Source organism: Ascaphus truei, chromosome 14 (genome assembly GCF_040206685.1).
Source record: "Ascaphus truei isolate aAscTru1 chromosome 14, aAscTru1.hap1, whole genome shotgun sequence".
Taxonomy (NCBI): domain Eukaryota; kingdom Metazoa; phylum Chordata; class Amphibia; order Anura; family Ascaphidae; genus Ascaphus; species Ascaphus truei.
Genome location: NC_134496.1, coordinates 19,943,588 through 19,959,393, shown reverse-complemented (window position 1 = coordinate 19,959,393; position 15,806 = coordinate 19,943,588). Strand labels below are relative to the sequence as shown.

Sequence of the window (15,806 nt, the reverse complement as noted above, 5' to 3'; positions counted from 1 at the left end):
TAGGAGCAAAGTGACCTAATGACAGGGACGTTATTTTGCGTGTCAATAAGTAATCCTTTCTTTGTGCAACATTTAAATTGATAATATTTGTAAAGAATGGGTAGAGCGACCCTGAGCAGCGGAAGCCGCTGTATGAAAGCACGACCTGCACAGCGTGCGCTTAGTGTTCTCATTACCGCTCTTTTAAAATGGTCTAAAGTGCTTTTTTCTCTTAAATCCATTGCAATTTCTTTTTCTTTTCACGGAAATGTGATGGGCGAGTTCAGGAACCCTCTTCTCCCCTCTAACATGTCAGCAATAAACCACTGCAAAACGGAAGTTAGCAGCTGAAGAGCTTACAGTCTAATTCTGGTGCCTGAGACCCTGAAAGATAAAGGGGCTTTATCCGCCCATCGTGCCATTTTTGGCCCAAATTCCACATTGAAGTCAACAGCCGCTACTCGGTTCCTGAATAAGCCCCAAAGTGTCTTGTTCAGGTAGAGATGACATTGGCATTATAAATGGGGTCACCTACTTCAAAGGCTGTGACATTACAACTGAGCTTTAGCAAATAATAATAATAATATTTATCAGTATCCAGGTCAGCGCATTTACCAAGTGGCCAGATCATTGCAATTAAAATAACAGGAAAGGGTCTGTTTCAATTAAAGCCGCTCACCCTTTTTTTACTTAAAAAAAAAGTGCAGTACACTTTTCTTTTGCAGCCCTTTAACTATCATTTCTTATGCTTTCTGCCATCATTCCTCCCTTCCCCACCACCCCACAAATATCTGCTTCTACAGTCCAGAGAATTGTAAATAGGCATTTTATTTTTGTGCGTATCTCATTCAATTCTAATCTTATAATTTCATCTGGAGAATTGAAGGGAAAACAACAGCTGGATTGTGTGTTTTTATTACTTTTTATACTTTGTGTTTTCAATTTCTCCTGCCACCTTGTACCATCACTCGTCAACCAAGGAAATCAGAGAGAAAAAAAAACAAATGTATCGTTACAAATGCTTTGATTTCTTTCTCTATTTCCCCACCCAAAAAGCTTTATTTCCGATTAACAAGAAGGGCCTGCAATGCATTTTATAACTTGAGTGGATTTCTCCTGCCTCTTTGATAAATGGTTCTCTGAAGAGTGAGAAGGGTCAGGCGCTATGTGATGTATGATGCAGCCTGATGCTGCAGACCTGCATTCCCGTCCCACACTTACATATATCTGTGAAGGAGGGATATGGGTGTCAGTAAGGGTTTCCAAAAGAGGTTAAATATAAAAACAAAAAAGATGTCTATCGTGTATAAAGTCTACCATAGGTAACATTTCCTATCTTTCTTTCCTTCTTTTTTTAACAACTACAGTTTTATATCACTGAGCTCATTCCAATAGTGCTGAAATTACTGCGAGTTCATTGTAAACCTGTGAAGAACAAGTTGCAATAATAAAAATAAAAAATCCATGTTAAAAACCTTTTTTCCCCCATCTCCAGAACAAAAGTTTTGTTTTTCTTTTATCTGCATCCTCTTTTTAGCCATTTTTTTTTGTATCTATTTCCGCCACGCGTTGTGAGGGAAAAAAAAAAAACGAAAAAAGTAAATCAAAAACTGCAATGACTTGTTATAGTGACAGAACTAGAAGGAACATTCCTTGCTCTGCGTCTTCGTTTTCACCCTGGATTTAACAGAAAAACACGCAGGATGTATGCAAATCGTATCTAAGCACTTCCTGCACCGCTCACAATGTATCTCCTCGTACTAAAATGGTTTAAAATTGCCATATTAAATATAATCGAGTTCTCCCATGACCCTTTCAACTTGCTGTATATCTACTACTCTGTTATTTTTTTGTTTGTTTCTTCTTTATTCTCAAGGGTTGGGATATGAATATTGATATTATTTGCTTTTTTCCCCCCTTTCCTACAAAATTTCCCCCGGAGTCTCATTTTTTTCGGCCTCAAAACCTTTTAAAGTTTATTTTTTTTAATTTTTTTTCATTCTCTCTTTTTCGTATAAATCCTTCGCCGGATGAGCCGGTAAAAACAAGATGTCACTGCAAGGGAAGGAGCTGGTCAGTCCAGGTGGTGCGGTCCATCATGTGTAGGAGTAGTCTGTGTCTGGGATACCGCCATCTCTGTATCCTCTGTGAGTGCCGTATCCTATCGTGTGGGTACTTTTATAAAGGCTGGTACCGTTAGATGGGAAAATGGTGTGGATTACATACTCCTCCTTAGCCCGGTGAGGGTTTATTGGCAACGATCTGAAGTCCCGGTCCTCTGATCTCCAAGATAGAGTTATCTTTCTTGGTGCCGGACTCTACGTAGTCGTCCTTCTTCCGACTGCCGCGGCTGTAGGCTCTTTCTCGGGTCAGCAGCTGCCCAGCCCGGTGAACGTACCAGCATATGGATGCCAGGATAAGAAAGAGGAAGACAAGTGTGACGGCGCCTCCTATAATCCCAGCCAGTGGTAATCCGGCGAGGGGGTCCACGTTCTGTTCTCGGTTGAGCGTAGTGGTGGGACCGTAGGCGTCCGCCGTCTCTGCTTTTGCACAGACGGGTGCGTCATCTGCGAGGTAGGTGTTCCCTGACTCCATGGTCACCATGCATATGATGTAGGTGGAGCGAGGCTCCAGGGCAGTCAGTAGGTACTCTGTCTTATCTCCCTGCACCAGGGTCTCGTGATGGAGCCCACGGCTGGACTGTGCCCCAGCCTCAGCCAACTGAGCGGAAGGAACTGGCGGGGAGAGACGCCTTCCAGGTGATGCGGATGCTGTCGGCTGTCAATGGCTTCACACTAATCACCAGCGTTTTGGTCCCGGCTCCATTCTCCATGGGGTAGTCTATGTTGGAGTCCGGAAGCCGAATCCCTGGCCTCTTGGACCTGAGGGTGAAGAGGGAGCCCTGTGGTGGCGTGGTAATTGCGGGTCCACTGGGGGTGGAGTGGGCGGAAGCTGCATTACTCTGGGGACCTCCCTCAAAGCACTCATCCATCTCATGGGTAATGTCCTTGATGGCCATCCCCCGGACTTTCTCTGGTCCCTGGCACATCAGGCCACGGACGTTGACCACGGAGGCCCGGGCCTTTACCCAGTCACGCAGCCAGATTAGACTGCAGCTGCAGAACCAGGGATTATTTCTGAGGAGTAGCTGGCTCAGGCTTTCCAGGTCATCAAACAGGCCACGGGGCAGGGCGGTGAGGTTGTTATTGGACAGGTCCAGCCTTTGCAGTTGCCTCATTTTGGACAGTGTGTTGTAGGGTATGTGGGTGATGGCATTGTCCTGCAGGTATAGCTTCTGTAGATGGCCGCTGGGCAGATTTAGAGGAGGGGCTGCCAGAGAGTTACGGACCAGCGACAGTTCCGACAGGTTCTGGAGGCGGCTGAAGGTGTCATCTGCAATGCGCTGGTTGGCCAAAAGGTTCCCATCCAGTACTAGCCTTCGCAGGCTGTTAAGGCCCTTGAAGGCATGGAGCGGGATGGTAGAGATGCGGTTGTCATCTAGCCGCAGCTCTTCCAGCGTGCGCGGAAGGCCGTTGGGAATGCTGCTGAGGTGGTTGCGTGAGAGGAAGAGCAGGCGGAGTTGCCGACTGTCAAGGAAGGCGTCGTCCTCGATGCTGACTGTCGACACAGAGTTGTCATCCAGGTGGAGCTTCTCCAGGAGTGGGATGCGGGACAGTGAATCCCGCGTCAAACTACGGATATTATTGTCCTGGAGATGGAGCTCCCGGAGCGATCGAGGCAGGTTGAGGGGGAACTCATCAAGGTCGTTTTCGTACAGGTAGATGACTCGAACATTGGACTTTGTCTTCAGCTCAGTTGGGACCACCTGCATTGTTGATCTGGTTGTTCTGGAGGTAGAGGGTGGTGGCATCATCTGGGATATCTGCGGGAATGGAGGTCAGGCCACGATCGTTGCAGTAAATAAAGCCGTTGTCACAGCGGCACACATAGGGGCAGTTGGTGCTGTCGATCACCTCCGTCAGGAAGGCAATGAGCCCGTAGCACAGGAATAGCCAGTCACGTAGGTCCAGGGTGCCTGTGGTCATGGCGACCGTGGTGGCCGTCACTGTGGTGGTAGTGACAGAAGCTGCTACCATGGTCGTGGTGGTTGTGGTCATGGTGATTGCCATCTTGCAGGGGATTCCCTCCTCCCTCCCCGAGCTGACGCCTCCTCTGTGCTCCTGGCGAATTTGGCTCAGTTCTTTGGATCTTCTGCTTCTGGAGGAGGGAGAGAGAAAAATAAGGACCATCATGAGCAGGAACACATAGCTTACAAGAAAACGCATATTGGAAACAGCTAATATTATTTGAATTATTATTATTATTACAATGTATTATGTATTTATTACCCATTTATTATTATTAATACCTATTCATATTTATTATCACTTATTATACATTTTTTTTTTTTACTTTTTAGAAGGCAGGGCTCAGTATCTCGTATCTGGTGCAGGCTGGGCGTGGATATGCAAATAGAATAAGGATGGGCGCCAGGAACTTTTACAGTACAAAAATACATTTATTCACATCCATTTATAAGGCTCCCCATACAAGGACATACTTCACGTTAGACATATTAACTGATGGCAAATCATAAAGTTACTGTGTGCTTCTTCTCCTGGTAGCTCTCACTCCTACGCTGGGCAGGTACTTATGCTAGTTTCTCTTAGTTTTGGTTAGATTGGAAATCTCATGCAAAGCATCAATAGTTCCCCATCTCAAATGGGCCCCCTTATAGGAATAGACTCTGCTTTCTGGGATCAGTAGCCCGTTACTATGTACTGCATACCTCGTCCTTGCATATTGTATCTGGAGTTTACTTGGGCCAATCCGATTATGCTCCAGAGCTACTGCCCTGCCATTATTATTGATCTTGGTATGTTTTTAACCCACTGAATGATCTGCAATCCCTCTGTTTTAAAAGAAATACCCCACCCTGCCTTTATTATTGGTCTTGGTATGTTTGAATATGAAAAGTTTATTTTTTCTTCTTATAAACTGTGTGCTGCTAATTGTCCAACTTGCAACAGGCAGATTTTTTGGGGGGGGTTGAGGGGGGGGATCATGTGACTGCTTAGATGTATAAAAGTAACACTATGAGGCAGCGGTGCGCAAACCTGGGGGCGCGACACCCAGGAGGGGCGGGAGATTTTTTGGGGTGGTGCGGGCAGTTGCAGAGGTCCTGCTCTCTCCCCCCCAGGCATTTAAATTCAATGCTGGGGTGGCATGGCAGGCCTTTGCAACCTCTAAGTACTGGGATTCAGCCAGCTTCAGCATGCGTGACCATGGCAACACGGCATCAAATGACGCTGCGGGGTCATGTGACGTCACGTTTGCCCTGGTAACATGACATGAAATGACGCCGCAGGTCACGTGACGTCACGACCCCGCCGTGCGAGGTAAGGAGGGGGCGGCCAATGGAGAAGGTAAGGCAGGCGGGGCACCGCAAAAAAAGTTTGCGCGCCCCTGCTATAAGGGACACATTGGCAGAGTTAGGATTGGCCTCTTAAGTGATGCCTCTTAAAGTGATCATCTTTAAGTGAGAATATATAGACTATAGTTTGACTAGAGGTTGACTGGGGACTGGACCTACTGCAAACTCTTCTAGGCAACAAACGGTTTGCTACTCTGACCACACTATAATCCCATGCTTGCTAACCATGCACACTTAACCCCACTCCCCCTTTACACCTTATTTAACTGCAGCCTCTCCCAACACTGACTGCACACAACTGCCCCCCCCCCCCCCCCTCAACCCTCTGCAAACCCTGAATAGGCCCTAGCATTGCAATGCAGCAAAACATTTTGACAAGAAAAAGGCACACCTCTGCTGTTTAGTCTGCACACACTCACTTGGCTCACAACAGCCTCATGCAACATTACCTACCTCTGTGATAATTAACCTGGTATGTACCTTAACTTTGTTCTTTCTTGTGGCCTCGTGGAAATGTCTCTCTCTCTAGCCACTACAAAATCCTCTCTCCTGGCCCACACCCAACATTAACATACAGTCATGTGAAAAAGAAAGTACACCCTCTTTGAATTCTATGGTTTTACATATCAGGACATAATAACAATCATCTGTTCCTTAGCAGGTCTAAAAATTAGGTAAATACACCTCAGATGAACAACAACACATGACATATTACACCGTGTCATGATTTATTTAACAAAACTAAAGCCAAAATGGAGAAGCTATGTGTGTCATTGGCCTCCAGTTCCCCACCTTTTTGCTGTGCTCTCAGTTTTTTTCTTCTATTCTACCTTACAATTTACGCTGCTAAATTGCCCCCCATGCCCACCCTCTTATGAAATCCTAGTTGGCAAAATCTGCCTTCCCTTTTCTAAGCCTTTCTTGGTTGCTGGCATCTACCACCCCCCTAAAGCCCTGACTGATATCACCCAGTTTCTTGGCTTCATTTCCTCTCTGAATGAGAAGAGTGAGCTGCTAGTTCTTCGGGATTTCAACTACAATTGGCTGAACCCTAAAAACAACAAAATCCAGACACAACTCAAGTCACTTAACCTAATGCAACCCATTTCCCAACCCACATGGAGATACCTGAAATCGCATAACCATTCCTTGCTAGACTGGATTCTCTCCTCAAATCCCAGCAGAATCCAGTCCTCTGGCATCCTTCCTGACATTTTCAGTGACCATGCAATAGTGTACTGTGTAGGGAAAATTATAACCACCCCAATCACGATCTAAAGTTCTCCTCACTAGAACATTTAGAAACTTTAACCCACAACAGTTTCTAGCAGGCCTTACCAACTACCGTTGGTACAGAATTAATTCCCGACCCTGATTCTGCGCTCGATTATTTTCAATCCGAGTTCTTAAAACTCTGCGATACCCAGGCTCCACTATGCAGAATAAGAGTATGGGGGCCCACCTTCCGTGGGTTACAACTGACCTTATAGCACTCTACCATTTCAGGATGCCTTGTGGAAAAGCTACAAAGTAACTGGCACTACCAAGGATCTTAATCACTACAGATGCCTGCGGAATATGTGCACAATACAAACAAGACACACAAAAGCACAATATTACTCTGACAACCTTCACCAGAATACATCAAACTGTCAGGATTGGGCTTAGGCCCCGTCCCGCCCCGTGATGCATCTCGCAACGTCACAAGTGACGTGCGTCAGCCGCAACCTGTGCGCAGGCGCCGCACTGCCATAAAGGAAAAAACACAGGAACCGTCTCCAGGCTCCGCCTCCGAGACGACATGGGCAAACTACGGCGCACGCTAGCTACGTGCAGATTCTGCGCGGACACAAGCAAACAAGGGGTTAATTCGCACAATTATTCCTCAGCTGCTGTGCACCCTGCCCATGCCTATCAGTGGACAGCCTATGTCTGATTGCTCATTACCCTGCAGCTGTGGGCTGTCCAGCATTTGTTACCTTGCACCTGTGTGCTGCCTTTCCATTGGCTGCCTGCCCTTTAAATGCTCAGCCAGTCCTCCTACAAACTGGCTGAGCATAAACTCTGTTCTTGTGACTTGTGCTTACCTCTAGCTTCTTGCAGTCCTGCCTTTGCCTTGTCTTGCTCCCTGTATTTTGACCTCAGCTTGCACCCAGATTCCTGTCTTCTCTGACCCCTGGACCACGGCTACGGACACAACAATTCTACATTCTATACCTATGGACCCCGGCACTGCACAACGACAATCCGATCTCTCCATTCCTAGACCACGGCAAGTAACTCGACCAATCTGACTTCTCCTACCCTGACCCAGCTACACGACTACCACTCTGCACTCGAGTGCTGGCTGCTCGATTGTAGGTCAGTTGCTACCAACATCCTCACCTCAGCCTCGCAGTCCCGCCTAGTTTGTGGTGAGCACTCGTTACACAAAACCACCTAACTTCTGGAAAGTTATCAACAATATATTCCAGCCTTCTAGCCATCAACAACCAAGTAATATCACTAAGGAGGGCTTTACTCTGACAAATCCCACTGACATTGCAAATGCATTCAATGATTACTTTGTGGGATGTGCTACTAACTTATTAGCGAAACGCAACCCAAACCACAAACATGAAAATCATTCTGAGAGTACCCATATAGCCCCACCCTCTCCCAACACTGAACACGGTTTTCAATTTGTCCCTGTATCCGAAGAGGAGATTACACAAGCACTCATCAAACTAAAACTAAGCAGCCAATGTGGACCTGACCCAGCCATTGCCAAACCAATTGCTTCCATAGTCAACTCTATCCTGTCTGCAGGCCATATCCCTAAGACTTGGAAAACTGCCAGAGTTGTCCCAATCTTCAAAAGTGGGGACAAAAACACTGTCTCAAACTACAGGCCAATCTCTCTTCTCCCAATTCTATCCAAAGTCATGGAAAAATGTGTTCACTCCCAATTAAGCGATTACTATACCAAGACAAATTTCCCTAGCCAATTCCAATCTGGCGTTCGCCCCAAACACTCCACGGTAACCACCCTGCAAAAAGTTTACAATGAAATCCAGTGTGGAATGGAACGGGGACAACTCACTGGTGCAATATTCCTAGATTTTGCAAAGGCTTTTGATACTGTTGATCATGTTATCTTGCAAAACAAACTCCAGTGCTCTGGAATAGGGAAGCATGCTTCAAATTGGTTGAATTCCTATCTATCAGGTAGACCCCAACATGTGTCAATCTCTGGCACTAACTCCAACCCCTTGGACATCACGTGTGGTGTCCCGCAAGGCTCTGTTCTGGGGCCCTTTCTCTTCTCAGTGTTCATCAATGATCTTCCTACAGCTTAGGAGCTTCAATACACATGAGGATGAAACAATCTTATATGCACACAGCCCTAGTGTCTCCGACCTTGAACACATACTTCAATCTAACTTTTTGAGACATGAAAATTGGAGTTCTCAAAACAAACTGTTTTTAAACACCGACAAGACTGTAACAATGGTATTTGCGACCAAGGCTACATTTTTAAAGCTTTCAATGACTGAGCTCCAGCAGGCGACTTACAAATTAAATTGGGGGAATCCTTGATGGAGAAGGATTTAGGATGGCTTGTAGACAGCAGGCTTAGCAATAGTGCCCAAAGTCATGCAGTAGCTGCAAAGGCAAACAATATCTTATCTTGCATTAAAAGGGCAATGGATGGAAGGGAAGTAAACATAATTATGCCCCTTTACAAACCATTAGTAAGACCACACCTTGAATATGGAGTACAATTTTGAGAATCAATCCTAAGAAAAGACATTATGGAACTAGAGAGAGTGCAGAGAAGAGGCACCAAATTAATAAAGGGGATGGACAATCTAACTTATGAGGAGATGCTAGCTAAATTAGATTTATTTACATTAGAAAAGAGGCGTCTAAGAGGGGATATGAGAACTATATACAAATATATTTGGGGACAATACAAGGAGCTTTCAAAAGAACTATTCATCCCATGGGCAGTACAAAGGACTCGGGGCCATCCCTTAAGGTTGGAGGAAAGGAGATTTCACCAGCAACAAAGGAAAGGGTTCTTTACAGTAAGGGCAGTTACAATGTGGAATTCATTACCCATGGAGACTGTGATGGCAGATAAAATAGATTTGGTCAAAAAAAGGTTGGACATCTTTTTAAAAAGGAAAGGTATACAGGGATATACCAAATAAGTATACATGGGAAGGATGTTGATCCAGGGATTAATCCGATTGCCAATTCTTGGAGTCAGAAAGGAATTAAATTTTCCCCTTATGAGATATCATTGGATAATATGACACTGGGGTTTTGTTTGCCTTCCTCTGGATCAATAAGCAAGTATAGATATAGGATAAAGTTGTCTAAATTTAGCATAGGTTGAACTTGATGGACGTACGGCTTTTTTCAACCTCATCTAGTATGTAACTACAGTATGTAAGATCAGAAGCAACGCTAAAACCACCCTAACTCCTGTTACTAGTTTCAAATACTTGGACATATGGCAAAGATAGAAACCGGCTATTAGCTCAAGGAACACACAAACAGCATGAGAATATATCCATTCTAATATCTTGAATTGTAAACCGGAGCATAGATCGAGATTAACGGGCCAAAAATAAGAGGTATAGATAGGGATATAGATATAAACGGGTACGGATCCGCAATACCTGACTGGAAAACGACTGGTAACTCTCAATGTTTTACTTCCTGGTAATATATTCAAGTACAGTATAATGCCGCACACCATGAAATAAATTCAGATACTTGCTTTTAGCGGTGCTGCTGGTCCAGGGGAGTCCCTGTCCATGAAAAACTCCAAGGTAAGCAAAAATAGGAAGTTACAGGGCACTACGGATTTGCTCAAAAAAGAAATTTTATTGTCTCATATACACAACGATAGATATCGATATATATACACATAGATTCTATCGTTGTGTATATGAGATAATAAAATTTCTTTTTTAAGCAAAGCCGTAGTGCCCTGGAACTTCCTATTTTTGCTTACTTCCTGGTAAAACATTTTATAAATAAATAAATACGGTAGGGCCCCGCTATACGGCGTTCCGCTCATGCAGTGTTTCCCAATGTATAACCATATTAATTAGTTTCCACGCCTGTTCTGTTTTTCCGGCGATTTTCGGCATGACGCGCTCAGCAGCCGAGTATCCGGCTGTCACTAAGCAACAGTTTCAGCGCGTATGCAACTCCTTGTCAGATGCCATTTGTCAGCGAAACAGTCGGGTTACAGCTCTGCATCTCTGTTTTCAAAGGTACAGTACAGAACAGTAGGGCCCCGCTTTACGGTGATTTCCGCTTTACGGCGGCGACCTGGAAACCGCTGTATGAGCGGGGCCCTGCTGTATTGCTCTGAGCTCCAGCTAAGTACATGCTTACTCCTCTTCCCGCATGAGAACAATCTTTGGCCATTACTATAAGCGCTAACTAGATAGGGCACGTTCCTTAACTGAAAATAATAAACATGGACAATACACTCTTAATAAACTTATCTATACACGTAAACATGTGTAACAGGGACTTATCCCTGTTTAAATAAAGCAGCCTCAGAGCTCTGAGAATCCAGCAGAGAGAGAGTTAATTGCAGCCACTCAATTAACTAGTCTCCACCTGGACTAATGAGAGCTCTGTAAAAAGCCTCATGTGAGACACAGGACAGAGATTCCTTAGCTCACATTTGGGCTGACATAAGGAGAAAGAGGACTGCAGAGATTTCCTTAGCCCACAACTGGGTTGACCTGAGGAAAAGATGATGTCTTGATGCACACAGAAGGATTGTATGCTGACAGCAAGACAAGGGGACAAGACCTCTATACCTGGACACAGAGAGTGCCATAGCACACAAGGATGCTGACCCAGGAGAGCAGAGAGGCCTTCCCCTACAGCTACAACAACAGAAACAGATAAGAGACTTTCTTGTTGGACTGTATGCACAAGCTTAGGCTTATAGGGGACCATGTTTAATGGTTTTGAAGCAAAAGGTGGCACTGTGGGCTCATTTGCATGTCATTTCCCAGAATCCCTTGCTGTGGAAGTGCTGTGCGCTGGGTGATAATGGTGAAAGGCAGGGTTGCAGACCTATCTAAGGCATGCAAATGAGCATACAGTAATATTTCCATTTGCTATATGCTTTACTGTTGAGGGTTTTTGTCAATTTTTTTTACCCACTATAACTTTACTAATTGTGGTGAAACCTATCAATGCTTCATTTTGCAAAGCCAGTATAACCAACTCCACACTGAGGAGACCCATTAAGGTCGAAACAGCTGTCTGTGGATAGGTTTACTGGCTATGCATCTTAACCCAGGCTATGCTCAAAGCTATGAAATGCAGCAAGCTTAATCTTATAGGGGACCATGTTTAATCGGTTTGAAGCAAAAGGTGGCACTGTGTGCTCATTTGCATGTCATTTCCCAGAATCCCTTGCTGCAGTGGAAGTGCTGTGGGCTGGGTGATAATGGTGAAAGTCAGGGTTGCAGACCTGTCTAAGACATGCAAATGAGCATACAGTAATATTTCCATTTGCTATATACAGGCATACCCCGGTTTAAGGACACTGACTTTAAGTACACTCGCGAGTAAGTACATTTCACTCAATAGGCAAACGGTAGCTTGCGCATGTGCCTGTCAGCACGTCCTAAACAGCAATACCGGCTCCCTACCTGTACCGAAGCTGTGCGCAAGCGGGGAGACTATAGAGCCTGTTACACATGTGTTATTTACATCAGTTATGCACGTATATGACGACTGCAGTACAGTACATGCATCGATAAATGGAAAAAAGGTAGTGCTTCACTTTAAGTACATTTTCGCTTTCCATACATGCTCCGGTCCCATTGCGTACGTTAATGCGGGGTATGCCTGTATATGTGTGTGTGTGTGTGTGTGTGTGTGTGTGTGTTTAGGGTGGTAACCAGCTTAGCTACCCACCCAGTTAGAAAGGGCTGGAGTAAAGGTTTAGTTATTCTCCAAAGTGGAGTAGTCCTTTATTTTGTTTGTTTTTGTATGTTTTGCCTAGTTAAAGAAACAGGTGCAATAAAGCCAAGATATAATTTCACCGCAATCAGTCTCCATTAAATGTACCTCTGCACACATCTCTTACAACATATTTACAGGACTCACGGTGAAGATGTCTTACAGAATCCAAGGAACCGACATCTAAAACATTGGGTGAAGCTATATACTGTATACCCTTCTATCTCCCTATAGTAACATCACTGGTCAGAAGTCATGCAAGGAAGAGGCAATCCCTTCTGTAGTCATCCTACGTCACATGGGAAGGGGCAATTCCAGAGTGATCCCGACCGGTTAACCAATTAAGGCTGTTATCCCCTTACATCATTTAGTAATCTCCAGAGGGGAAGTACACTTACTATTATATATTTCGTAGGTCCATTTAATTATTATCATTCTGTATTACTCATCTATTTATTATCATATACAGTTAGGTCTGGAAATAATTGGACACTGATACAAGTTTTGTTATTTCGGCTGTGTACCAAAATAAATTCAAGTTACAGTTAAATAATGAATATGGGCTTAAAGTGCAGTCTATCAGCTTTAATTTGAGGGTATTCACATCCAAATTGGAGGAAGGGTTTAGGAATTACATCTCTTTAATATGTAGCCCCCTCTTTTTCAAGGGACCAAAAGTAATTGGACAATTGACTCAAAAGCTGTTTCCTGGACAGGTGTGGGCTATTCCTTCGTTATTCCATCATCAATTAAGTAGGTAAAAGGTCTTGGGTTGATTTCAGGTGTGGCATTCGCATTTGGAAGTTGTTGCTGTGAACCCACAACATGCGGTCAAAGCAGCTCTCAATGCAAGTGAAACAGGGCATCCTTAGGCTGCAAAACAAAATAAAAAAATCCATCAGAGAGATAGTGGGAACATTAGGAGTGGCAAATCAACAGTTTGGTACATTCTAAGAAAAAAAGAACGCACTGGTGAGCTCTGCAACACAAAAAGGCCTGGACGTCCACAGAAGACAACAGTGGTGGATGATCATAGGATCCTTTCCATGGTAAAGAAAAACCCCTTCACAACATCCAGCCAAGTGAAGAACACTCTCCAGGAGGTAGGCATATCAATATCCAAGTCTACCATAAAGAGAAGATTTCACGAGAGCAAATACAGAGGGTTCACCACAAGGTGCAAACCATTCATAAGCCTCAAGAATAGAAAGGCCAGATTAGACTTTGCCAACCAATATCTAAAAAAGCCAGCCCAGTTCTGTAACAGCATTCTTTGGACAGATGAAACTAAGATCAACCTGTACCAGAATGATGGGAAGAAAAAAGTATGGAGAAGGCTTGGAACGGCTCATGATCCGAAGCATACCACATCATCTGTAAAACACAGTAGAGGCAGTGTGATGGCATGGGCATGCATGGCTTACAATGGCACTGGATCACTAGTGTTTATTGATGATGTGACAGAAGACAGAAGCAGCCGGGTGAATTCTGAAGTGTATAGGGATATACAGTATTGTCTGCTCAGATTCAGCCAAATTCAGCGAAGTAGATTGGACGGCGCTTCACTTTACAGATGGACAATGACCCAAAACATACTGCGAAAGCAACCCAGGATTATTTTAAGGCAAAGAAGTGGAATATTCTGCAATGGCCGAGTCAATCACCTGATCGCAACCCGATCGAGCATGCATTTCACTTGCTGAAGATAAAACTTAAGGCAGAAAGACCCACGAACAAACAACAACTGAAGACATCTGCAGTAAAGGCCTGGCAAAGCATCACAAAGGAGAAAACCCAGCATTTGGTGATGTCCATGCGTTCCAGACTTCAAGCAGTCATTGCCTGCAAAGGATTCTCGACAAAGTATTAAAAATAAACATTTTATTTATGATTGTGTTAATTTGTCCAATTACATTTGAGCCCCTGAAATAAGGGGACTGTGTATCAAAATGGTTGCAATTCCTAAACGTTTCATACGATATTTTTGTTCAACCTCTTGAATTAAAGCTGAAAGTCTGCACTTCTATTGCATCTCGGTTGTTTCATTTCAAATCCATTGTGGTGGCGTACAGAGCCAAAATTATGAAAATGATGTCAGTGTCCAAATATTTCAGGACCTAACTGTATAATCATAAATACTTAATAATAATAATACATTTTGATATTGATATCTTTGCTTTGTTTTCTTCATTATTATGTACAATGATATTTTTTTATTAATATTATATATAATTATTATATAATTAATCTTTATTCCTCTATATTCAATAGAAAGTTCTATCTCTCTGTGCATTATAGTGCAAGCTCTGTGGGGCAGGTCTCTCCCTCTCTCTGTATTGTATCTGTATCCTGCTGTATGTTAGTATGTCAGCTCTGTGGGGCAGGTCTCTCCCTCTCTCTGTATTGTAATCTGTATCCTGCTGTATGTTAGTATGTCAGCTCTGTGGGGCAGGTCTCTCCCTCTCTCTGTATTGTATCTGTATCCTGTTGTATGTTAGAATGTCAGCTCTGTGGGGCAGGTCTCTCCCTCTCTCTGTATTGTATCTGTATCCTGTTGTATATTAGAATGTCAGCTCTGCAGGGTAGATCTCCCTTTTTCTGTATTGTATCTGCATCCTGCTGTATATTAGAAAGTCAGCTCTGTGGGGCAGGTCTCTCCCTCTCTCTGTATTGTATATGTATCCTGTTGTATATTAGAATGTCAGCTCTGCAGGGTAGATCTCCCTCTCTCTGTATTGTATCTATATCCTGCTGTATATTAGAATGTCAGCTCTGTGGGGCAGGTCTCTCCCTCTCTCTATTATATATGTATCCTGCTGTATATTACAATGTCAGCGCTGTGGGGCAGGATTCCACTCTCTCTGTATTGTATCTGTATCCTACTTTATATTAGAATGTCAGCTCTGTGGGGTAGGTCTCCCCCTCTCTGTATTGTATCTGTATCCTGCTGTATATTAGAATGTCAGCTCTGTGGGGCACGATTCCCCTCTCTCTGTATTGTATCTGTATGCTGCTGTATATTAGAATGTCAGCTCTGTGGGGCAGGATTCCCCTCTCTCTGTATTGTATCTGTATGCTGCTATATACAGTATTAGAATGTCAGCTCTGTGGTGCAGGATTCCCCTCTCTCTGTATTGTATCTGTATGCTGCTGTATATTGGAATGTCAGCTCTGTGGGGCAGGATTCCCCTCTCTCTGTATTGTATCTGTATGCTGCTGTATATTGGAATGTCAGCTCTGTGGGACAGGATTCCCCTGTATCTGTATGCTGCTGTATATTGGAATGTCAGCTCTGTGGGACAGGATTCCCCTGTATCTGTATGCTGCTGTATATTGGAATGTCAGCTCTGTGGGACAGGATTCCCCTGTATCTGTATGCTGCTGTATATTGGAATGTCAG

General features: G+C 44.1%; 2 protein-coding genes across 6 annotated transcripts in view; one reads left to right on the top strand and one right to left on the bottom strand.

Annotated features, from left to right (window-relative positions):
• Positions 1-15,806, top strand: part of MACROD1 (mono-ADP ribosylhydrolase 1) — a 290,403-nt gene that overhangs the window by 133,215 nt on the left and 141,382 nt on the right. The gene's annotated exons all lie outside the window — the stretch shown is intronic.
• The window catches only part of FLRT1 (fibronectin leucine rich transmembrane protein 1), a 114,302-nt gene continuing 99,374 nt past the window's right edge, over positions 879-15,806 (bottom strand). The window contains 5 exon segments of the mRNA XM_075570013.1: positions 879-2,237; positions 2,239-2,660; positions 2,663-2,704; positions 2,707-3,802; positions 3,804-4,197. Coding sequence (XP_075426128.1) covers positions 2,076-2,237; positions 2,239-2,660; positions 2,663-2,704; positions 2,707-3,802; positions 3,804-4,109 — 2,028 coding nt within the window. The 5' untranslated portion in view covers positions 4,110-4,197 and the 3' untranslated portion in view covers positions 879-2,075.